Source organism: Xenopus laevis, chromosome 3L (genome assembly GCF_017654675.1).
Source record: "Xenopus laevis strain J_2021 chromosome 3L, Xenopus_laevis_v10.1, whole genome shotgun sequence".
In the NCBI taxonomy this organism is placed as follows: Eukaryota; Metazoa; Chordata; class Amphibia; order Anura; family Pipidae; genus Xenopus; species Xenopus laevis.
This window is the reverse complement of record NC_054375.1, coordinates 99,474,622-99,498,962: the sequence shown is the minus strand read 5'-3', so window position 1 is coordinate 99,498,962 and position 24,341 is coordinate 99,474,622. Positions and strand designations below refer to the sequence as shown.

Below are 24,341 nucleotides of genomic sequence, written 5' to 3'. Positions count from 1 at the left end.
TGGTCTCATTAGCGTAGTACAGATTTTTTTATGGATAGAATATGAATATGTAAAGCCAGGGACGTGGTTAACATTTTGGAGTGGAGCGACCCTCTGCTCATTTATTTTGAAAAAAAAAAGCTGGAATTACAGTTTTTTTTGGACACTATCAATGAAATCTAACAATATTTTAATATATTTATGATTACCATTACATTGGTTAGGAAAAGGTCAGGTATATATACGTGCAGAGTCTATGCAATATTATTATTTCCTTGGAATTATTTTGAGTGGAGTCTTAAAATGGAACTGCACAACATACTAGAATTAAGAATTCAGATATAGTTTCAGAAGATGCTTTGAATCAAGCAAAAATGTATTTAAAAAATTGTCCAACAGATGATAAGGAAAGAATATTTCTAGCGCAGGACAACATCATATAACAGAGGTGATTGTTATTGCAATAAAACAGCAACTTGCTCTATTTCAGGAGATTTCTTCAGGGAGGCATTTTTTTTAACTGGGCCTGAAGTGTGATGACAGTTTTTAGACTTTAAATGGATTTTACAGTAGCCTACTGAGGCAGTAAAAATGGGTAAAATAGAAATTGCAGTCCTACTTAGTTTAGCCATAGGAAAACAATGCTTGATGGTTCAACAGCAAAAATAAAAGTAAGAAATTTGTTTCCAGACATGGACACTATGCACTGACAATTATTTATGTTAAAAAGGTATATCTTTTCACCGATCAAGCTAGGAGCAGGTTACCCATTTTCCAGTCTCCCATGGATCAGGATCCAAGAAAGTGGATCATATTCTTTGTACAAACCAAGGGAAACTAAATGGTAATTTAAAAAAGATAAAGTGCACTAAAAAGTGTGTGTATATATAGATGCAGAGATAGCCTCTGTTGTATGTATAAAATGGGGAATATTTCACCCAGAACATACTTGCTATCAAGTAAGGCCATAATTTAAATGTAGAATGCATGAACATTGTGGCACAGCACGACAGCATTAAGTAAATCGTGAGGTGGTACCTCAAATTCACATCTATTTGCTGAAGTACTAATGTTTTGTACTGGTCCAAATTTAGCAATAAGGTCACTTGGAATATGCTGTGGGCAGAGGTCAAGACAAGTGTATATATTATTGCAATGTCTAAGCAGTTAACACAATTTGCATGCATTGCGTAAACAGAAACAAAGTTAATATCTGTTTTCAATCTATGAACAGACTAGAAATATTATCAGGGCTGTGGAGTTGGTACATAAATCCTTCAACTCCTCTGTTTTTAAAAGAACAGTTACACCAAAAACTGAAAGTGTATCGAAGAAATTGAAATATTATGTACTGTTGCTCTGCACTGGTAAAACTGCCCCAATGGCTACACAGCTGCTTATTTATATAAACTATAATAGTGTTTCCGAAGCAAACACACCACTTTTACCAGTGCATGCTAACAGTACATTATATGTTAATTACTGTAAAACGCTTTCATTTTTTTGTATGCTATTGTTCTTTAATATACTAATGTATTTACATGTTGATTGAAAGAAGTCAAGTACACAACATAAAAGGCATGTTATCACTGCCAAAGCTCAAAAATATAAACCACACCAGTTGGTAATTCTAAACCAAACTCAAACTTAAATTACATAAATCAAAAACAATGGGAAAACCTAAAACAACATATATATTAACTAAACCTGGCATATAGCTGTGGTAGAATAGTTGTTAAATACAATTCAAGTATTGTTCTTAGAAACAGAATTGCTTCTGCCCTATCCACCTTCATAGAAGCTCTTAAATCTGATTTGATTACTTTCATAAATATTGTACAATTAACAAAACCCAGAAAAGTGGAAAATAATTTAATATACATAATAATTTAGACAGACAGACATATAGTGCCACCTTGAGTGAACAGTCAGTATATATGCACAAAGTTTTCACTGCAGGGAACAAGCTGCAAAAAATTCAGAAAAACAAAAGTCGTCAGAAGTGGTACACTGAAAGCATGACATTAAGAAGAAGAAAAAAAGTAACAACTGGCAAGTACAAAATTAGAAAGAAGCAGGTGTTTATTTATATTAATCTTAGGAGGGTGTGTGTACCACTGAAACATCATAAGTGAATATAAATGTGAACTTTTAAAGTATGGTATGGTACACACAAACAAGCTTAATTGTCCTTTGATCTTTCTGTAGACACAACAATCCTCTATTACCGATATATAAGTTAGAAATGGCAGTAACAGAAATCATGTAACTGGCAGAGAGACAGAAAGAAGTGAATGCACTAGCAGTGCATAGATTTCTGAACTTACAATTACGCACAGATTCGGACAGCACCTCTTGTCCCAGAGATTCTGATTTCCACTGAGATGTTTTCATCTACAAAAGAAAATGAATGAAGAACTTGATCCATTAATTCAAATCACAGGCAGCAGAAGATGTTTTTGTTTACTTTTCTGTTCCCTCTGTCCCTGCAACTATTTCCTTCTCTCCCTATCACTAAGCAGACAGAAATGCTAAAAGCTGGAGAGGGAACAGCAATGGCATTTCAGCAATCCACTTCACCACTACCTATCCTACCATGACAGTTATTGCTCTTGATGACGTGAAGCTTTGGAGATATTGGTAGTGCTGGTCAGGTTTAAATTTCCTGATTTCGTTAGTGCACATCAATTCTTGCAAAGTATCATGAGAAAACAGAGCATTTGAATCCACTGAGCTATCAATGTATGGAGGGAGAGCTTATTTTAAATGACCAGGCAACACAAGTCCCTGTGCCCACAATTAGTAATGCCATTACCACCATGCAAACGCATGTAAAAAAGCAGTTTAAAAACAAATGAGTGTTTGGAGGTATCATTTTAAGGGTATGCCTCTTGTGCCCCACAGTTCCAAAGCCTATAATTCATATCAATAGAGATAAGCCGGATGCACATGGTTGGAAAATGCTGGGTTAGCCCATTCAGCTAGTAATCATATTAATCTATATATACAATTATCAGCTGCAAGGAGTAATGGACTGACCACCTAATCTGATCATTTGGTATATTGCTTGAACAATCAGAGCAATGCTTGTAATGGCCAGCCTTGGTACCACTGCATAAAAAACAAATGTTCCACTGATCTGCCTTTTCTACAGCTGGGTCAAATGGGAATATCTGCTTTAATGTACCCTCCTAACTCTAACCAGATCCAGATAAAAAAATAAATAAAAAAAAATAGCCCCCCCCACTTTAACACCCTGTTACACAAGCTTTTTTCTAGTCATGTGGCAATATTTACCTGCTCCTTTAAAAATTCTGCACGTCCCATTAGTGTTTGTATCTAAAAAATATAGGAATACACTGTGATGCACAGAACCTCAAAAGAATCTGTGGTTAACTTTGTTTTGAACTAGCGCCTACCTCAGCATGCAATAACTCCCTTCTTCTTCCAGGTGATTCTGCTGTAATAAGTCAAAACAAAATAAGAAATTACATTTAGCAGGTGTAAAACCTGTAGGTACTGGTAAGGTAAAGGTAACCAGTCATGCCTAAATGTATATATAAACAAAAGACGGCTGGCTCCAATCTCTTCTGGACTATTTGTATGTTAATAGAACTAGACCACTTCTAAACTTGCTTACAGGGTAAGAGCCCCATTAAATGCTTAATCAATTAAATTAAAGCAAGCCACAAGGTAATCGTTACCAAGTGGAAATATATGACCTGGGTGTCCAAACCCCAGATCCGTCGCTCAAATATTGCTTCAAATAGTAGAATTCAGCATAAGAGCTTGTCACTCACCGAATTAGCCGAGTGGCCCGGGTGCCGTGCCCCGAACCCGTAGCATAGGCAAAATCAATCTTCAAAATAAATCTGCACGCACTCCTGCGACCATGGCAATGGAGGTTAAAAATTGTAACTTTATTCCATATTAGTTAAGAGGTATGCGTCCTAAGTACGCATACCTCTTAACTAATATGGAATAAAGTTACAATTTTTAACCTCCATCGCCATGGGTGCAGGAGTGCGTGCAGATTTATTTTGAAGAATGCCTAAATGTATATACTTAATTTACAGGGCTTGCTGTAATGTAATGAACAGCATAATAAACAAGTCAGGCAGTGTTCCTCAGCAGTGTATAGCTGTGTTTAAAGCATACAGTAACAAAAACATTTCTACTTGTGCTCTAAAAAATGTATAATCTAATTACTAAAAGAAAGTAGATCTCTCCATATGTGGTGGACTGAATAAATAATTTGGCTCCAGGGCAACTATCAGATGAAGATGAAGTCATCAGAAGAGGACCACATCGATGCACTGATTCAGTCCTCATTTGACTGGGTTTTTAAACCTGCCTGAGAGAAATCTGGTCAAATTTCAGTCAGATATTGGTCAGGAAGGCCAATCAGCAGGTACTATACACAGGGCCAGCCCATACATGCCTCCAGATTTTTATTCTCCTACATATGGTTATATTAACTTACAAGCTCTTGCAAACATTCCTGGTTGTGGTAGTGCCCTACGCCAAATCGAGTACCAACACTGACACCTTTTAGCATGAAAACCTCCAGAGCATCTAAGACTAAAAACTACAGTAATGGCCCTGCCAAATGTTTTCAATGCAAGTGAATGTGATGTGCTGAAATACATTCTGTGTGCCATCAGCTCAGTGTCAGATTTTCTCATTCACTGAGCTCCACCGCTTTTGCAGAAAAACATACTGTAAGCACCATACCCTTCACCCTTCCTTCATATATTTTTATACAACTGCATTGCTTCTCACCTGATAACATTAGCAGGAGTTCCCCAAGGCTCTGCTGGTAAAGGTCCAGAGCATCACAAGCACAGCCCTCCTCATCCTGTGGATACAATAAATCAAGGGTTGAATCAAGTAGTGGGTCAGTGACTAATCAATCTCTGGTTCCTTAAATTCCTCTCAACTTACTTTGGCAACTGCAGCTGAGGCCACCTCCAAAGCAGAGAAGAGACGTGGCTTGTCCTGGGCCATTTCTTAATTCCATGCAAAATAAGATGGGACAAAAGTGTTAACTTCAAACAAGCAGGTTGCAATATATTGTATGTAATGTAAACAAGTAGTAAACCATTTTAGTTTAAAAAATATACTTTGAAAATCGTATCCAGCAAATTAAAATGAGTTGATTCTTTTAACTGTTACCAAAATTATTCCACAAAATGTGTTGTTTTGCCCTGTTGCTATCTACAAGCTAGATACAATGCCCCTCATAACTGGTAAGAAGTGTAACTGCAATGGAAAGTGACAAAGCAATCAATGCTATTTTTACTATATTTGCATACTTCTGTTCAACAGAAGGGTTGATATATCAAACATACAAATACAAATTACTTGCTCTCTGTGGTTATGTTGACCTATTACAAAACATCATATGAGCAAATATATAACTATTAAAAGAAAATAATGTATCTAATTTGAGATTCTGCAAATATTTTTTTCTGTTTAACAAACAGGTCAAATTTGCAAGAAACAAATAAATAAAATAATAAATAAGTTCTTCCTTCTGGTGCCCACCTTTCAGAAGCTCCCGACCTGAGATGCCCTGCATCAGGAGAGTCTTGTTACTGGAGGATACCAGTACCTTCAGTTCTTCTGCTCGGGAAATGTACTGACAGACCTGTAGAGACCATAATAGGCCTGTTATACAATGTTTAATCTTAATGTAGGGATTTCTCTCTTCTTACGTGGTAAATATTTGTGCTCTTACAATGTTCAGCATTGTAAAATATTTCTATTAATCTACAAACTGGCACTTAATGTTTAGCTACAATGAAGAGATAATTCAGTTGATATTGACTCTTGGCAAAACACTGGCTTGGCCTTCACAGTACTTAGCAGATATCATAGAGTTATACTAGCCAATAAGAAGTTCTATATGGTTTCAAAAGTTTCAACTGACCTTTGACCTCATTGCTTCTTTCCGTTTGGCATCTGATTCATCTATAAAACAAACAGAATATGGTAATTATGAAATAGAAATTAAAAATTTAAACTGCTTGTAAACCCAAACATATAAGATTACACAAGGAAAGCAATTTTAACTCGAATACACTTTCCCCTATGCATTAATGACAGATTTGCAAAAAAGTAGTTGTAAATGTAAAATCTATTGTCTATAAAGGTATTTTGATTCATTCAGGTCATAATATAGTAAAGATAAATCTAAGGCAAGTTGGTTTTTTTGAGCAATCTTGAATACGTCTTACCCCACACATGCAGTGGTTTTTAGTACAACACAAGAGGCAAGCCAGGTAATATAGCACATTACTTTCTTTGTGCCTTGGTGTTTGGTCATTTAGGTTTACCAGCTTCTGTGTCGGGGTTGCTTAGTTTGAAAGACACAGGAATGCAAATATTTCCTTAATTCCAGCCACGTATGAGATGACTATGATGTTATTCTGTCTGCGTTGCACTTCCACTGTGTGTGTTGTTCAGGTGTTTACTTGTATAAGCTCAGTGGAATCATTGTGATTGGATGTTGGCAACTGTATTAAAGGAAAACTACAACCTTAAACAATATAGATCTTTGTAAAAATACATTACATAAAACAGGTCACATATAAAACCCTGCTTCATCTAGATCAGGGATTCCCAACCAGTAGCTTGTGAGCAACATGTTGCACTCTGACCCCTTGGATGTTGCTCCCAGTGGCCTCAGAGGAGGTGCTTATTATTGAATTCCTGGCCTGGAGGCAAGTTTTGGTTGCATAAAAACCATGTGTACTGCCAAACAGAGCCTCCTGTAGGCTGTAAGTCCACATAGGGCTACCAATAGCCAATTACAGCCCATATTTAACATCCCCATGGACTTTTTTCATGCTTGTGTTGCTGTCCAACATTGGTTGTGGCTCACGAGTAACTAGATCAGGGGTGTCCAAAAGGTAGAATGACTACAAGTCCATATACAGAATCCTTAAAAGGGACCTGTCACTTACATTACAAATCCTTTTCTGTTGTGTTTGTTGAGCAAAATAAACATTACTTAAAGGAATTGTTCAGTGTAAAAATAAAAACTGGGTAAATAGATAGGCTGTGCAAAATAAGAAATGTTTCTAATATAGTTAGTTAAGCAAAAATATAATTTATAAAGGCTGGAGTGACTGGGTGTGTAACATAATAGCCAGAACACTACTTCTTGCTTTTCAGCTCTCTTGGTTTACACTGGTTACCAGGCAGTAACCAATCAGTGACTTGAGGGGGGGGGGCACATAGGTCATATCTGTTGCTTTTGAATCTGAGATCAATGCTGAGGATCAATTGCAAACTCACTGAACAGATATGTACCTTGTGGCCCCCCTTCAAGTCGCTGACTAGCTCAGTTATAGAGCTGAGAAGCAGGAAGTTTTGGCTACTATATTAGACATCCAGTCACTCCAGCCTTTATACATTACATTTTTAGCTAACTAACTATATTAGAAACATTTTTTATTTTGCACAGCCTATTTACACAGTTTTTTTATTTTCACACTGAACTGTTCCTTTAAGGCCCCCATACATGAGCAGATATAAGCTGCCGACAAATTAAGTCAGCAGCTTATTGCACAGTGTATGGGGCCCTCTGACGGGCTTCCCTGATCGATACCTGGACAAAAGTCTGCCAGATGTCAATCGGGCAGGGTTAAAAATCCCGTCAGATCAAGGACTGTTTGTTGATGTGGTACTTGATCCGACCGCTCGTATCCTCAACGTTGTGATCGGATCCACAATCGTATCAGCCCGTGGCGAGGTCACCAAACGAGCAGATCTCTACAAGTATGGCCATCTTTACACTACATAATTGTTTACATCTTTTTACTGATCAAACTTTCACAGCTCCTCAAGCTGTATCTTCAACCTGACACTAGCAAAACGCTTTTTCATTTAAAAAAAAAAATGTATTTTATGTTTAAATTGAAAAGACTTATTTTATAGTTTATCTGGGTGACAGGTCCTCTTTAATGTCTGTGGGTCCAACATTCGAAATGTTAACAAGAAGTTTGAGCCCTTTGTACTATACCCAATCTGCCTAGATATAGATGAAAACATAAATTTAGACCGGAGTTTGCCAACACACTTGACCAAGTTCTGAAAGTATATGTTAAGTTCTGAATGTAATCCAAATTGTGAAAAAAGTAATTATAGAAACTTTGTTTTGTCAACTTATTTTCATTGAATCAATTTATGTTTATAAGCAGAAAGTGCCAAATTTTTGTCAATGGTTGGTTCTAGATCTGTTTAAATAGCAGAGGGATTATGCCAACTCTACTAACTAGTAATAGCATTCTGTAGTAGCTGCAAAACAAAGTACATGCTCATAAAAACAACAGAAGAGAGGTTTTCATCACAGGGTCACCACTTTGGAACAACTTTTGGCCAAGGCTCCTCTTATACCAAAGTTATAAAAAAGTTATATTAATATAGCCATCATTCAGTCACAGCTCCAAGAATATCTTGAGCACCAAATATATGTTCACCACAGATTTCACTCTAATTAACCCAGAGTCTGAGTCTACGATGCCTAATTGTGGTAGCTTGCTGTTCTTTCTATATATCTATATTATTCCACCTGGCTACATGTTCAAGGATGCAGTACCTGGTATTTGGTACTGTATGGTAAAATAGATTTAATCTATGTAATTCCTGTTCTGAAGATAGATTTTCAATATCACATTTTCACCTGGTACTTGTTTCATTTTATGCTTCAAAACCATGCCATTTGTTTTGGTGTGTAAATTGTTCCAAATTTACAATAGCAGATATATTACCAGATGAATAGATCCCTTTTTAGCCACAGTTATCTATATATGAATATATTTTATAGATGTCCGTAGAGTGATTATACTACAGGCAGTTTCGAAAAATACTTACAATGCAGGGCAGGTATGAAATACTCAAGGGCTTTGCAGTATAAGGTGAGGGCAGCTGAGTGTTCTCCAGCACTATCCTTCTCCACTGCTTCTACAACTAGTCTGGTCTGTGGATACAAAATGAAGATGATGAAGAGGACTTACTGCATGTGCAGAGTAATGTAAGAATAGACAGCTATAAATATTACAGTGTGATCTATCACTCACAGCTTTCTCCAGGGTCTCTGCAGATGGCATGTGCTCCAAATCCACAAAAAGGTGAGCAAAGAATTCTATGAATGAGATTCTTTTGTCAGGGTCTCTCTGCAGGAGTTGTTGAAGCAAATCCCGACATTCAGGGGATAAACGTGCTCTAGTAGGCAGCTTAAACAGCAAAAATTAAAGCAATTTGAAGGTGAGGGAATAGGACAGAAAGGAGAATAAGGCATGGGAGAAAAAAAACTAAGCAAGACAAGTGAGTTAACTGGAATATTCAGTACCATATGTAGACAGAATATTCTCATTATAATTTACTGGAATTCTGTTCTGTGTTTTTCTGTTCCCTAGTTTCAATTAAAGATTATGTTCTTTTTCTGTCTGTCCCTTCTATCACTCCCACTTTACCTACTATTCCTCTATTACCTCTATTGTCTTGTGGCTGAGTATCTTCTCCTCCAGCTCAGAGAATGATTTTGATGCAAATGGTGCCTTCCCAAATAATGCTTCTGTCATGTGATTATAGAATGGAAATAAGAGTTAAAAATACAGAGAATAATTGCACACACATCTAGGTGCTGCTTCCAACTAAATATCTACCTTGAGGTGGGCGATATTGGGATGATCCGATCGTCGGCCCTAGGGTTCAACGATCGGATCATAATGCAGGCAATACGTGCGGTCTGATCACATGACCGCATCAATGAAAAGATGCGGTCCAGGATCTGGCTTTCAACCAGATTTCGATCAGGGAATCCCGTCGGAGGGCCCCACACCTGGGCCAATAAGTTGCCAACTTGGTCTGTTGGCAGCTTTTATTGGCCTGTGTATGTCCAAGTTCTTCTAGTTCCCTTTTTCTCTTTTTTCCTTATGGTAGAGAGATTTGTTTATGTGCATTTTTCACACACTACTCACCATACAGTATCACCCCAACAGACCACAAATCTACACGTGCATCATAGTGTTTGCTGCACACCATCTCAGGAGCCATGTAGAGTGGCGATCCCCTAAGGGCCTGAGGTGCATCCTCAGATGACATATGCTGAGCAAAGCCAAAATCTAAATGTGAAAGTAGAAAAAGTTAGAGATCAGATATTCTTAATGTATCCCTTTATCCCTATAAATTCTGTTTTTCCTACCAGCAAGTTTGAGGTGAGGCCTGTCCAGTCTGCTCAGAAGGATATTCTGAGGTTTTAAGTCCAAGTGGGAAATGTTCTTCTCATGCAGAAACTTCAGAGCGCTAGCTGTAAAAAAGAACACAAACCTCAAATATTCACCCTTCAAACTGACAGATGGTACAGGCAGACTAAGAAGCTACATGGGACTGGAGGGATAAAGGCAAGAAATTAAGATATATTCATGAACATCATTCACCTGAACCAAACAGGGAATGAAAATAGTGGATACAATCTGACAACAGACAGAATAAAGACTACTGGCAGTGACACAGAAGAAAATACAAATATAACATGATTAAGCTAGTACAGCAGATCTTTGTGCACTGACACTCCACCAATTTTAGGAGCCACTTATTAATCAATGTGGGGATATTGTGTGGTGTTCAGCAATGTTCAGTTAAATAGGGTCCCCAAATACCTTGGTGGGCCCCTGGAAAGTAGAAGAATATTCAACAGGACACGGAAGGAAAACAAAATCAAGAAGAAGGAGAAAGATACATTTTATAAAAGAACCCAAAAATGGTGGGTTTGTCCTTTGTGCTGGTTGTACAGTCCATACTATAAATGGAAAATAAAAGGGAAAGCTACGGAGGCATTTTATTGCCAATAGATTAGCTGCAATAGTGCAAGCTAGAATGCTATATTTATTCTGTAGAATATTTTACCATACCTGAGTAAAAAGCTCTAGAAACACTGTTTGTTTAGAATAGGAGCTGCAGTATTAATGTGGTGTGACATCACTTCCTGCCTGAGTCTCTCCCTGCTCTGGGCTCAGATTACAGTAGAGAAGGGAGGGGTGGGGGGAGAGGAGCAAACTGAGCATGCTCTTGCCCAGGGCAATGAGGTTTAAGCTGAAGTCAGGAAGTCTGATACAGAAGCCCATGTGTACACAATAGAAGGAAAGAAATGCAGTGTTTCTTTTGACAGGGGGGTTTACTGGTATATTTAGATGGACCTTTCTGATAAGGCTTACTTAGTTTTAACCTTTCCTTCTCCTTTAAACTAAAGAACTGCAATAACCGGATTTTTAGACGAATAACAAAGATGTTTATTCAACATTTTGGCTCCATTCCTGAAGAAAATATGGAACCAAAACATTGAATAAACTTCTGTATTTTTCAAAATAAGTCCTGTTAGCAGAGAGAGAGAGAGAGAGAGAGAGAGAGATTATTTTGCTCAACGTTTCGGTCCCCCACAGGGACCTTCGTCAGGTGTCAAACAGTGCAAACTGACCCTCAGTAGTGTGACAGATTTTAACTCAGTTTCCACACCCACAGCTTCCTTGCGCCAAAAGTCGTTGCCTAGCGACCACAGGAAGTTTACATTGCAGGCATGTCACTTGTTGCAACTGTTTATGCAGACATGCTTGTGTATAATGCAGCAGACATAATCCGTGTATGTACTAAAAGTCTAACTAGTTACAAAAGAGGAATAACAGAAATTATAGGCTTACTGTATATAAGAAAGATAAAGATGCCACACCAAAAAAGTCACATCAAGCAAAATGCAGAGATAAAACTACCCTTAAATTCCATACCCTATTAGCAAGCAAACTTAAGTGCCCAAGTAACGATTTCCAAAAGGTTTTTTCAGGACTTATAGCTGGCAGCGATGAGTGTGTGCGTTTCTGCATACCAAGTCTCCATACCTCGCCATTACACGTGCCATTGCTAGGCAACATGTCCTTGGTTACCGGAAGCATACGACCATTTTTTCATAAAGTGATACAAGACTTAAATCAGGCAGTGGTGGATGTGTGCATCCCTGCACACCAAGTCCCCGTACCTCAGCAAAATGCGAGCTGTTTCTAAGCAGTGCACCCTTAGTTACCGGAAGCAACCGGATCTCGTCAAGCAGGACTGCACAGAGGTATCTTAGTTAACCTCTGTATTAAATTAGTGCATTAACTACCACATACAATGGTTACCAAACTAGTTTATAAGCAGTACCTACAAGGCAACAGATGAAGCTTTTGAGAAAGTGTCCGGAGGGATACGAAACACGTCAAGCGTAATGGTTCTGTATACTACTGCCGATCTTTTGTATTGACTTTTAATGGATGAATAAAGTACTGGATTTTATATACTTTTCTCTATGTGGTGCTCCATGTTACACAGATGCACATTCGGTTTTGATGCTGTCCGGAGCAGCTATACATGTGTAGCACACCGGGGTGCTACCTTGAGACAACCTTGCTTTGTACTTATCTACATGCCTGAAATGCCATTACACTCCTTGTATTTTATGGAATACTTTAACCAAAAGCAAATGCTTAGACCTATATATACATAAATACATACATACATACACATTAGAAAAGAGTGAAAATGCTTCAAGGTTTGCTTTACCAAGCTGTTGTAAGAAAACCTGCACAATTCTCTCTGGGAGAATTCTTCGTGTTCGGATAAAGCGAGACAAGTCCCCTCCAGCACAGTACTCTGTAATTAAAAATATGTAGTCTTGGTCCCACTGTGGAAGACAGAAAAAGGAGAATTAAGGTTGCAAGAGAATAAATAGAGAAGTGGGAAATCATCTCAATAACCCCACAACTGGAAGCTAGCCTAGCTAGAAAAAAGGTTTTCTAGCTAGGTGATGAACAAGTGGAATTACCTAAAGGGGTTCATAATTCCTGTACTTGTAATAACCCATTAAAATATAAATAAGCTTAAGGTAACTATAGCATTCTCTTCTCTGAAGCAAATCTGAAAAAAAAATATTTGGATGTTTACGATTGTTCGACTTCTTTACATGTGGTGTCAAAACGGTTGAAATATCCAGCTTCTTAGTAGTCTTTCCATGTCTGAATTAAGGGAGCCAAAAATTGATTAAGCTGCCCATGTGGCATACTAGCACCCACTGCCTGCAGTTGGGGGCAAATGTCTATGGTGTCTTCAGTTGTGACAGGTGCTATAACAGCATAAGAGACCTTACTGCTGGCATATTCAAATTGCAATTGGTCTATATAAACATCTACGTCATTGAAGTGGATATTAACTTCTATATGGATACTGATTTCAATATAAGTAATTTTAGACACCCGGGTTTAGCACATTTATTCTTATAATTGTATTTTTGATACTGAACTCAACAATGTTGTGTTTATGGACTTCTTGAAATCACCCATATATCAAGCGAATTTACAAGTAAATAATATGTGGCTTTTTCTGTTTCTTGCGCTTAAGAGGTAAGTGAACACCCCCTTCCTTCTGTGTTGTGTTTTGGTTTACAGTCCATTGTGTAGGGGAATCGTTTGTGGACTGGGACTGGGACGAAAAAGCATTTCCCCGATGATTTTTCACTTAATAAATTATGCAGAGGTTTACTCTCCGCATGAAATCGCCCTGTTGTGCTGGTCCATGCTTATAAACATCCTGTGTGCCATCACTCTTAAAAAAGAATAAATGCCATTCATTTTATTTTGATTAATTGTAGGTGAAAAGTATGTTCAGTACAGGCCATTTCACTCAATTTACAAGGGGGATACTGCCTCCTCAAGTGTATATGAAACCTTTTTTTCAGGTCAGTTTACTGCAAATTCCTGTTCCTTTTGTACCTAAAGGTTCTCGATAACTGGGTCCCAGCCCCTATATAGCATTCAGTTGAATGTGTTGCATGGCGTAAGGTAATCAGTCATAATAAAACAATTAGCTATAGAGCACCTCATGTAAGGGCTCACATAGAAGAAATGAATCTATGCACTGGAAATTTTCTAAAGTAAAAATAACTATCAAAAACTGCCCATGCCCCAATATTCTACAATAAAAACTCCTTACATTAGAAATCTATGTAAAATACACTGATGTAGGAAATGCCCTTCAGACTAAAGATATGTCACCCAGTGCAACCATGCAATGCATACTGGCATCTGACCTGGAAGTCCTTTAGCTCGAGAATGTGTGGATGATGAACAGTCTTCAGAATTTCGATCTCAGTCAAAAGATTTTCTACTGCTGCTTTGTTCAGACTTTTCTTGCTGACACATTTAATGGCCACAACTTCTCTAGCGTTTCTCTATCAGAGGCAGAATAAAGAAAAGTTTCTCTTGAAAATCTGTTACATTTACATGAAAATGATTTTATTGCACTTGAAAGCTGCACAACACATACTGATCTCTCTGCATGTCACATGACTTTCTTCCTTTACATAAAACTCAAAACAGCAGCAGGGTCATTAATTTATCACTGGGATTTTACACACGTTTTTAAAGGGAATAATATTACCATCATATTGTAAAATATTACAGCAAATGTTTTAATAGAATCAATGAAGGTTACAAAACATTTATTTAATCAAGCAAATGTTGATGGACAAAGGTTACCATTTTCATTCCCTACAGCAAATGTCATGCATATTGTCATTTCTCTATGGACCTGATTTCCTAGACCACTAGGACCACTTTTTTGGTGCACATATGTAATAGACAAGTAGGGGGGAAATGTAATTAAAAGTCGCAGACGTTATTTATGGTGTTAGTGAATGTTTAGCACTGCTAAATGTAAAATCAATCACTGGCTATTATTTCATTGAGCATTTTCACTAAGCAAAGGTTTGGCGTTAACACCTGCTCTGGAGTTTCGTTAAATATTTTTTGTCAAAAAAGGTTTTGCGATTGTAAATTTTTATTAAATCCACTTTGACCGTTTACAAAAACTATTTGGTCACAAACTTTGCAATGTCTTTAATCAGTCAAAAAGGACACAGATGTTCGCAAGTCACTAACGTTCGCAAGTGTCTTTGCGTAGGTTTTGTGCACTAGCGAAACACATTACATTCCCCCTTAGGGTCAAATTTACTAAAGTGCGAAGTGGCTAACGCTAGCGCAAATTCTCCAGTGTGACGTCATTTCGTTACTTTGCCGAAGGGACGTAACTACTCCAATTCACTAACTTGCGCATTTTACTGAATGTTACCTCTTGCACCAGACTTGCCTTCGCCAGCTCAGACCAGGCGAAGTGGAATAGAGTAGATAGGGCTTGCTTTAAAAAAAAAATTAAATTTTTTCTAAGCCCCAAAAAACGCTGGAGTCTTTTACTTTTTTAAAGGTGATAGGCTGAAAAAGATGAAAAATGTCCCCCCCTACATTTCCTAACATATGGCAACTCAACGATACAGTGGGCACATGTGTAGGGCAATAGAACACCTTCATTTTATTTTTTAAAGTTTTCCTGGGCTTGTGTAGTGTAATGTAGTTGCTGCAGAATATACGTCCATTATATTTTAACTTTGCGCCGTATTCAAATTAGGCATCTCTAGTGTAACTTCGCTTTGCCTGACGAAGTAACGGTAGTGCAACTTCGCTACCGCTCGCCTCCCTGAGCGCAACTTCGCATTTTAGTGAATTTGTGTAGCGCTGGCGAAATGCGGCAAAGCTGTCGCTGGCACAACTTCGGATCTAAGTGAATTTGCCCCTATGTGTTTTATATGCTTTTGAGCATAAAAAGAGCTCCTATCCTCACATAATAATGGAATAACCTATCCTGTAGATTAGGTGATCCTAAAACTCCAAGGTAGGGGGTAGGTTTGTTTCCAAGATACTCCTCAGCAGCAGGCAGTGAAAGTATTCAGTAAATGGAATGACAGAAGGCCTCCAGCATTAAATACTGAAAACAATTCCAGAAGGGAAATAAACTTTGCATTCCCAACTCCAGGCTCCTTCTGTAAATTCAATTTGTGTGTTTTGATGTACCTCTGATGTGACTGACTGATCTGATAAATATTTAGAGGTGAGCACAACTTTGCCTTTTGCTATGTCAGAGATATAGTCATTGAGTTGGTGACAAAAGCAGGAAGCAAGCTTTAATGAAGTTTTGTGAGGCACAAAACGTTCCCACTAAAATGAACAGTGAAATGTAGCAGCTGATATATAAAGCTGGGGGCTATGTGTCTTTCACTAGTGCTTGGAGCCCGCTGTTTGCAAAAAAATACATCTTATTTAATATAATATACTCTTCAAATAGGACAGGGTTTTTGGAGAAAATTATAATCCGCTCAGCACACAATTGTGACGTCTGGAAGGGATCATATCGCATTCGGGCACGAGTTACCTTCCTGTACGCCTTGTAGACGGTGGCATAGGAGCCGCTGCCCAGCTTTTCAGTCAGTATAAAGTCTTCCAGTCGAGGAGGCGCCCAGCCGGCAGCCATGCTTGTACCAGCCACAAACTCAACGCGCGCTACCAGGGGCTGTGTCCACAAAAAGTCTACGTGCGGCCCCACAGTGAGCGTGTGAGGATGCTGCCCCTCATTCCTGCAGTAGGTTATTTCTTAGCCTATATATTGTAATAGGAGCACGTTACACAGCCTCTTATCTCGCCGTCATGTCGCTGACAGTGCTTGTCTGTCTGCTCTCCACTTCCTTGTTTGTGCTGAAGTGACACCTTGGGTTGAGATTTGGGAAGTGCAGGAATAAGCGGCTACAGATCGCTCCTAGTGGCGCCTGACAAGCGTTCAACCACCACTGGACTGACCACTTCTCTAAGGAAGGGAAGGCGAGACCAGAGCTGACATCACAATCCCATTTTTCCTGCCTGGGTTGTGTTTTCTGAGAAAGTGAGGCTGAGTGTCATTCCAGAATATATGTTAATTATGGTACCTTAATTGAGCAGATCATAATTAGACCAGCTCCTTGTCTGTCACCCTGGCCTGTAAAAATAATGATGATTGCTTTCACTGCTCAACTGGCAGTTGGTTGAAAAAAAGCTCTTCACTGATTGGTTGCTATGGGTTACTGCCTAGAAGCAAATTTGCCCATTGTTTATAAATGACCCTGAGATTTGAACACTGTCACGGTCAGCAATACTTGTTTGCTTAGCTTGATAAAAGGCCTGAAGGCCTGAAACGTCGCAGACCAGGCTGTTTGCCATTTAATGTACCAATAAAGGCATTTTAATTGATTGGTGCTGTACGAAAACCTCTTTCACTGTCACGGTCAGGACAGGGCACTCAGTCAGCCCTCTAGTTAAATTGACTATATATATATATCGCGTCTCAAAAGCCAAGTGAAGGTTTATTCTTGCTCAACGTTTCGGCACTCCAACTGAGGCCGTCTTCAGGAGGGTGAATACACACACAACAGTGAATCACATTTGAAGTGTAAATTAGGCCTCAAACAGCATAAGGATGATGTCATCAACAAGTGCCAGACAGCTCAGCACAATTGCTGAACTATCACTGGGTGCCATCAGGGGCGATCCTGGCCCCTCTGCTGCCTGGCTGCTGCTGCCCCCCCTCCCCCGGAAATCCGCTCTTAAAGGACCAGGAGCAGCATTTTTGCTGCCCCTGGTACCTAGTGGGGGGCTGCTGCCTGAGGCGACAGCCTCAACTCGCCTCATTGGCGAAGCACCCCTGGGTGCCATAATGTAATAGTGCATAAATAAGTATCTGTAAAAGTGATATCGAATTACTTTGCACAAAAACAAAGTCAATACATATAGGGTGTTATTTCAGTGTTTGCTAAGTGCCGTGTCATTAAAATAATGCCAATAGTGAACACGACTCTGATACAAGGCTGTGGAAGAGGTCCCCAATCCACTTGCCCCCATTTGGAGAGAGTGCGTTTATAAGCTCAATATCGCCCCTTTGCTGGCAGTGGCAAAGCAATTATGAACCACCAAGGATCAAACTCATTGGCCATCAAACTCATACTTGCCTTACCGTGCAGCTCATCTACCCGTGTGCACCATCAGAGGAGTTCCTCCCTTGTTGCCATGGTGACGACGCTTGTCTGCAATCACCTGTATCGTTCACACCTGTAACCCCCCTGCTCTGTTCTGTTTTCCTTATGCACCCTGTGTTTGCAATACTCTGGCTGACCTATGATCCCAATGGAACATAAGCTCTGTATTTGTTCTGGGGGTTTGTTAGCATTTAAAAATTAGTGTTAGGGGCCCCTAAGGTGTTTAATTACATGCTGGGGTATTGTATTATACACAGGGGAGGAGGAGGCATATGGATTGAAGGGTATGTCTTAATATGACAACTTTTTTCACATATGAGTGACATCCTTGCCAGGGCAGGCAGAAGGTAGTTTGGCACCCTAGGCAAGAGCTTCAATCAGTGCCCCCCTGTCCTGCATTACCATTTCCCTCCTTACCATGATGGTTTTTAAATAAAGAAAGCAAGAAAATGTACAACACTTTTTCATTTATATTATTGCCCCCTGTACCTGTATCAGCAAGCCCAGCCGCCATCCATCATACTGAACCTATACTCACGTCACGCTGCACTGCCGCACCAAAGGAGCAATTACTTCCTCGCAAGAGGGAGAAGGTGAAGGAGGAGGATTCCACCTGACTGAGTGACCATGATTACTGAAACAAATTACTAAATAAACGCTTCAAAAAAAATGAAAAAAAAAAAACCCCTCATTAAAAGTGTGCCCCTCAATGATGGCGTCCTAGACAGCCGCCTACCCCTAGGCCAGCCCTGAACCCTGCAGTGAGCACCAACCATCTGGTTTTTTGGTGTGCTATTAATGTGGACATGGTCTTGTGGTAACATGGGTGTTGTTAAAAGTGGGTGTGGTCTAAAAACAGGGAGTGGCTAACACTGGCTTCCATTATCGGCCCTCCACCATGTAGATTAGAAAAATTCTGGCCCTCTGTACCATATAAATTGGACAGCACATTAGCACACTTACCAAAAACGTACCCCGGGCCAATGCATGTTTTTATGATGAGGTAAGTGATTAGTCATTTACATTCAATGGCTTAATTCTGTGCTTTTGGCTACTTAAAAACTCTCAAAGGCCCCAAAACTGGGCTGTGTGACATTTGCCTTAAAGAAGTCTTTGTCTACCTTTTTAAATTTAAGCGTAACTTAAATGCTTAAATGTACAGCCTTTGGCAAGAGCCTGATGAAGGTCTACACTCTGGTTGGACCCCTCCTTAGTTCATGAAATGAGTACAGATACAGAGAAATATTGGTTTATTAGTCAGTGACAGTTTCACACAAATACATATTCACCCTAACTGACCTTCAGTATGGTGTATAAAGGAGATCAAAACGCCATTCTTCCCAATGTGTACATAACTGGCCTTCAGGCTGAGCCCTACTGCTATTGCCCAAGCCTCTCCACAGTTTTGGAAAAACTGCCTTAAAGTGTTGGTCTTTCTGTATGCAAACAAGAAGCATTTTAAAGGAGAATTTATGTTTTAAGATTCTGTACGAGTCCAAAGTGACCACAGCCCATTAGCAGTGAAGATCTGTGCTACTGAAGATGCCCGCAGTAGCTCTTTATTTTCTTCCCTGATATATATATATATATATATAAACCTAATGGTTTAAAAAAATAGTGGTGAGCACAACTTTCCCTTGTTTGTTATAGTTATACAGGAGCAGTGACCAGCTCCATGTTGTAGCTCCCACCCTTTCCAGCTATAGTCAGGTGATCCCACTGGTGTCTAATAAAAGGGCAACCACGTTTGGGAGTTTTACTTTGAAAGCAGCTAGTAAGTTGCAGGTAAAACTAAGTCCCTTTGTAAAATGTATAATGAAGCAATAGAATTCTTAATGAATCAGATGAAAATTGAGCGTAGGACTGGCCAGATATGGGATGACTTTGACGTAGTTGGCCAGCTTAAATATATTGCAATATATGGACAAACAATCCCTGTTTTGTTTTAAATATATTGATAATGGGTTGACTGCAGTGATAAGGTTGCTCCTTTGTAACCTCTACCTTATTTGACCTGTGTAAATGTAGAGCTTGTATAATACATGGAAATATTTATGCACACAGTATATTTCCATTTTATTTTGTTTTTGTTAAATGTCAAATATAAAACATCAGTGCTTTATAGGAAAATATCACAGAGAACAAAAGTTTAGTGACATTTTTTATTCAGTAAAAATAAAAAATTGATAAAGGGTCTGCAAGGAACAGATATGGAATTTCTTATCTGAAACCCCATCATCCAGAACATTTGATGCCAGAATGCCAATTTCTGTTTTCATATTGAACCAAACCGATTTTACGGTTGTCTGTTATAATAAAATGGTACCTTGTACTTGATGGTAACAAAGCTGCATACATTCATATAACAAGTTTAAGTATGTGAAATTGTTCCATTTTAGTTTGGAATTTCAGTATGTAAATTTTGGGGGGAAAAAGTTTTGCAATAAACCAGACATACTGAAGAAAATTATTTATTTAGATTTCCATCCAGTAGACCCCACATGATTTGGGAATTTCTTTTTACAAAGCTGGTGCACTTATAAAACTTGAAGGCATTGTTAATTCCAACCAAAAGAAATAGGCTTACCTCTCTATTTATTACTATTTAAGTAATAAGGCACAATAATCACTTCTAGCCATTCTATTAGTTTACTAACAAAGTTCTTGGAAAGTGGATTTCCATGCAAAATTTCATCATTTGTAATACCAGGAAAATAAGATATAAACATGGTTATAAATGAAAAAGTATCCACAGTGGCTGCCCTCTTTTGAATTCAAACTAGAAAACATTTCTGAAAACTCCTAGCTCAGCTTTAAAAAAAAAAAACATGAGAATTATAAAAAGATGATGTCTGCCATTAGCTTGCCTCTATTGATAAACACTGGAATTGAAAATGTCTGCTGGCCTCACTTGTCCTGCTAACAGTTATTGCAGCAAAATTAAACAATTCCATTCACAAGCATGGCAAACCAAAAAGTTAGCATAGATCCAAAATGTATGAAAAGTTTTTTCACAACCATTTATCCCATATCCTGTACATAATGTTTCCAGATAAGTTTTAAAACAGGAAACCCCCAAATCTTCCACTAACCTGCATTTTTAAAAACATTATCCATGGAATGCAAGTAACAAGAGAGTTAATTAAGCATCAGAAAGATAAAGAAAACAGCAAGGAAATTACTTTTATCATTTTTCTATATATATATGTACATATATATAATTTTATAGTCTCTTTTTCCATTGGGAAATGGGTAAGATCGGGAGTGCTGCATTCTGCCATTGGTAAAATGATAAACAGATAATGGCTTGATCTAAGCAGAAATCATATATCCCTCTTATGTAATTGTGTTGTGTCAATACAGAAGGAAAATACTGGGGATTAGTTTCCTTGGAAAGCTCCTCTAGCAGCAGCAGTGGCAGCTCCTGCAGCAGCATTCTGAACATTGCGGTTAGCGAGAATGCCTTGTGAGAATTCCTCTTGTGCTCTTTGAAAGCTGGCGCCTGTTCTACGGTACATGGAATGAACCTATTAAAGACAAAATGAACAGAGATAAAAAATTAAATTAGGTGAATCCTTTCTAGAAACGAAAAAAAAATTGCAGTTATTTCATAGGTAGTAATTAATAGGTACTCACCCTCTTGAGCAGGAATAGTGAGAATACACTGCAGACCGTAAAGAAGGAAGCCACTACCATCATTATCACTGTGACAGCAACATTTGATTTAATCATTGTAAGAGCCATTATCCAACCACTGAAACAAGAGACAAATGACAATTATACACGGTAACCAAATGTGGCAAAGGAAAAAAAAAAAGGTATAAGTATAGTGCCATATGAATAACTTTAGTAACCTGTGAGGATTTACTGCAACAGAAAGGTGCCCTTATAACTAATGTTCCCTCGTGGAGCCAAGCACAGAAGGACAGAGAAAGAATTTTTAGGCAATATTCCAGAAGCACTTATTACTTGCTGAAAATATGTATTCATTAATATGTATTATTTATGTATGTGATTTGCTGCTAGTGATTTGGTTCTGGGTCATAAGCAGTGATTCACTAGCATAAGCTACATCCAAATGTGTCACGTTTATTTACAATTTCAAGTTACCTGTACAACCTATGTATAGCCTTATGTCACAAAAAAAATAATAATGGTTTACAAGACATATTTAAAAAAAACTAAGCCCCAGTTAAATGCTGTGTCATGGGCTGCTGTGTCACTTCCCACAGACACTGTAGTATCTTACCTGTCTCCCCAACCTGGTATTCCAACTGCTTGGATAATGTAAATGACAATCTGGCAGAAGAAGATGATGAAGAATACAAAGAAGCTGAAGGAACTGTCTGTCCTGGGGTTGAGAAAGGGAAACCATTACAGACAAACCTAATAGTTATAATTAAAAATAAACAATTACAGTCAAACACGTTCGTTATCATAAAAGAAAAACACATAGATTAGGACAGATAAAAAACTTGAAGGTAAACTGGAGTGTTTACTATGGACTATATCATTAAAAAATCACTCTCAGGACCTACACAGGGGCCCTATGGTTTCACAGGCTTTATATCTGTTTTACTGCTAATGTAGAGAAATATAATTTACAAGTTTCAAGTTATAAGTTACCTGCCACATGTTGATGAAACCACCTTTATAGACACAGTTTTGGATAACTAACTATATAAGAAACATTTTTTATTTTGCACAGCCTATTTACCCAGTTTTTATTTTTATACTGAACAATTCCTTTAATGATAGTTGTCTGTAACAGACACTTGTACATGTCATGTTAGATTCTTAATGCAATCCAACAGAACTCACCTGAATGCTTTGTAGATGGGCCGATACCAGCAAAGAAAGGCACAAGGGGTGAACATAACAAACCACAGAATGGACAGGCCAAAATCCACCCCTCCAGTGGGGACAGCAGTAAAGTAAGAAAGGCAGGCCAGTAGATTCAGGAAAAGGGTAAATGTGTGTACTAGGGGGAAGATAAAAACAAATAATGGATATATTACAAAATGTAAATCAGCTGCATCATTAGAAAAACCCCAGGGGGTGTGTTTGGCAATACTAAAATACATTATTCTACTATAGAATGCAACATGCCAGATTGGGCAGCAAAACAGTTACAATAGCCTATGTATATTAAAAATTGAACATGCCCCTCAAACAATCAAGAATAAAGTGGTTGTTTATTATAACAGACTAGTCAAGCACCATGACTGAACAGAAAAGTATCCCAGGCTCATGCAAAAGGATATGCCCGAGCTTAAGGCTACGGAAATCTGATACCCACTTTGGTTGACTGGCAACACCGAAAGGCAATGCAATGAATCCCTTAGCAAACTAGTAGGTTTGCCTTGAAGTAACAAGATACTGAAGGAACCCTGTCAGATATTTTATTAAGGTGGTGACTGCCAACAAACTGCTTTGCAGAAATTATTTGACTGAAGAGTACACAGAGGCACATTTATCGAAGGTCGAATTTCGAATTCATTTGAGTTTTAAAAATTCCCAAAAACTCCTATGAACGCAAAATTCTACCAATCTAAAATTATTTTAAAAAAAAATTGATTTCCTAAAAGCGTGTGAATAGGAATCAACGCAAAAATTCAAATCAAATTTGATTTGAGTTTTAAAAATTCCATTCGAGTTTTTTCTCAGAAAAAAACCTCAAGTGTCAGGAAGGCTGCAAACAACTCAAAATTGATCCCAGGATGTCTCCCATTTACTAAAACAGCAGTTTGGCAGGTTTTAGGCGGCAAATTATCGAATTTGAGTTCTTAAAGGGCCAGTGTATGATAAATCTCAAAAATCAAATTAGAATTTTTAAATTCCCTAGTCAAATTTGACAGTTTTGGCCATAAAAAAACCCCAAAAACCTGAAAATTCAAATTTGAAATTCGTATTTTCAATTCAATCCTTGATAAATCTGCCCCATAGTATCATAAGGTTCAGCTGCAGCTTTTACTACAGACTTACATGTCTGCTGTACATACAGTAGAACCCAAATTTTATGGTTTCCAGGAAACCATGCCAAAAAATGTAAATTCTTTGAAAACATAAAATCTGGGAAAAGAAAAAAAAAAACACAGTTTGCCCTTATTGGACTGGGCAAACGTCAAACCCAGGAATATAAAATGAGGGTTCAACAGTATTAAAGTAGAATAAATTGACAATTACTGAATATTTCTCAGTTTAAAAGCTAGTTATTCAGTAAAAATACTGCAACCCCCTCAAATTCTTATGTGCTAGTAAAAACAACCTGTTTTTGTCCCATAACCTGTTCCATCTGCCTCATCCCTTGCCTCATACTATAAAGCATACTGACCAATAGCATATTTAAGTCCAGTGCTGCCCTAGGCACCAGATTTGTGAGCATCAATCTGCGCATGCACAAGACATTGGCAGATGTGATGTCATGGCGTGACAT

The 24,341-nt window shown here is 38.3% G+C and overlaps 2 protein-coding genes across 4 annotated transcripts in view; both read right to left on the bottom strand.

Moving 5' to 3' along the window:
* Positions 1-1,836: 1,836 nt before the first annotated feature.
* On the bottom strand, positions 1,837-17,978 carry ulk3.L (unc-51 like kinase 3 L homeolog). 3 transcript variants are annotated; one of them, XM_018251219.2, is made up of 16 exons: positions 17,884-17,978; positions 14,102-14,242; positions 12,580-12,700; positions 10,193-10,297; positions 9,969-10,112; positions 9,480-9,562; positions 9,066-9,221; positions 8,860-8,965; positions 5,912-5,952; positions 5,527-5,629; positions 4,924-4,988; positions 4,762-4,837; positions 3,399-3,439; positions 3,277-3,318; positions 2,307-2,373; positions 1,837-1,946 (listed from the first exon to the last, which is right to left on the bottom strand). In XM_018251219.2, the coding sequence occupies exons 1-16, from the start codon at positions 17,893-17,895 to the stop codon at positions 1,930-1,932; spliced, it is 1,320 nt and encodes a 439-aa protein (XP_018106708.1). In that variant the 5' UTR covers positions 17,896-17,978; the 3' UTR covers positions 1,837-1,929.
* A 2,075-nt stretch (positions 17,979-20,053) lies between these two features.
* Positions 20,054-24,341, bottom strand: part of scamp2.L (secretory carrier membrane protein 2 L homeolog) — a 28,657-nt gene continuing 24,369 nt past the window's right edge. The window contains 4 exon segments of the mRNA NM_001094070.1: positions 20,054-21,432; positions 21,542-21,659; positions 22,155-22,256; positions 22,727-22,886. Of these exon segments, the coding sequence (NP_001087539.1) occupies positions 21,286-21,432; positions 21,542-21,659; positions 22,155-22,256; positions 22,727-22,886 (527 nt within the window). The 3' untranslated portion in view covers positions 20,054-21,285.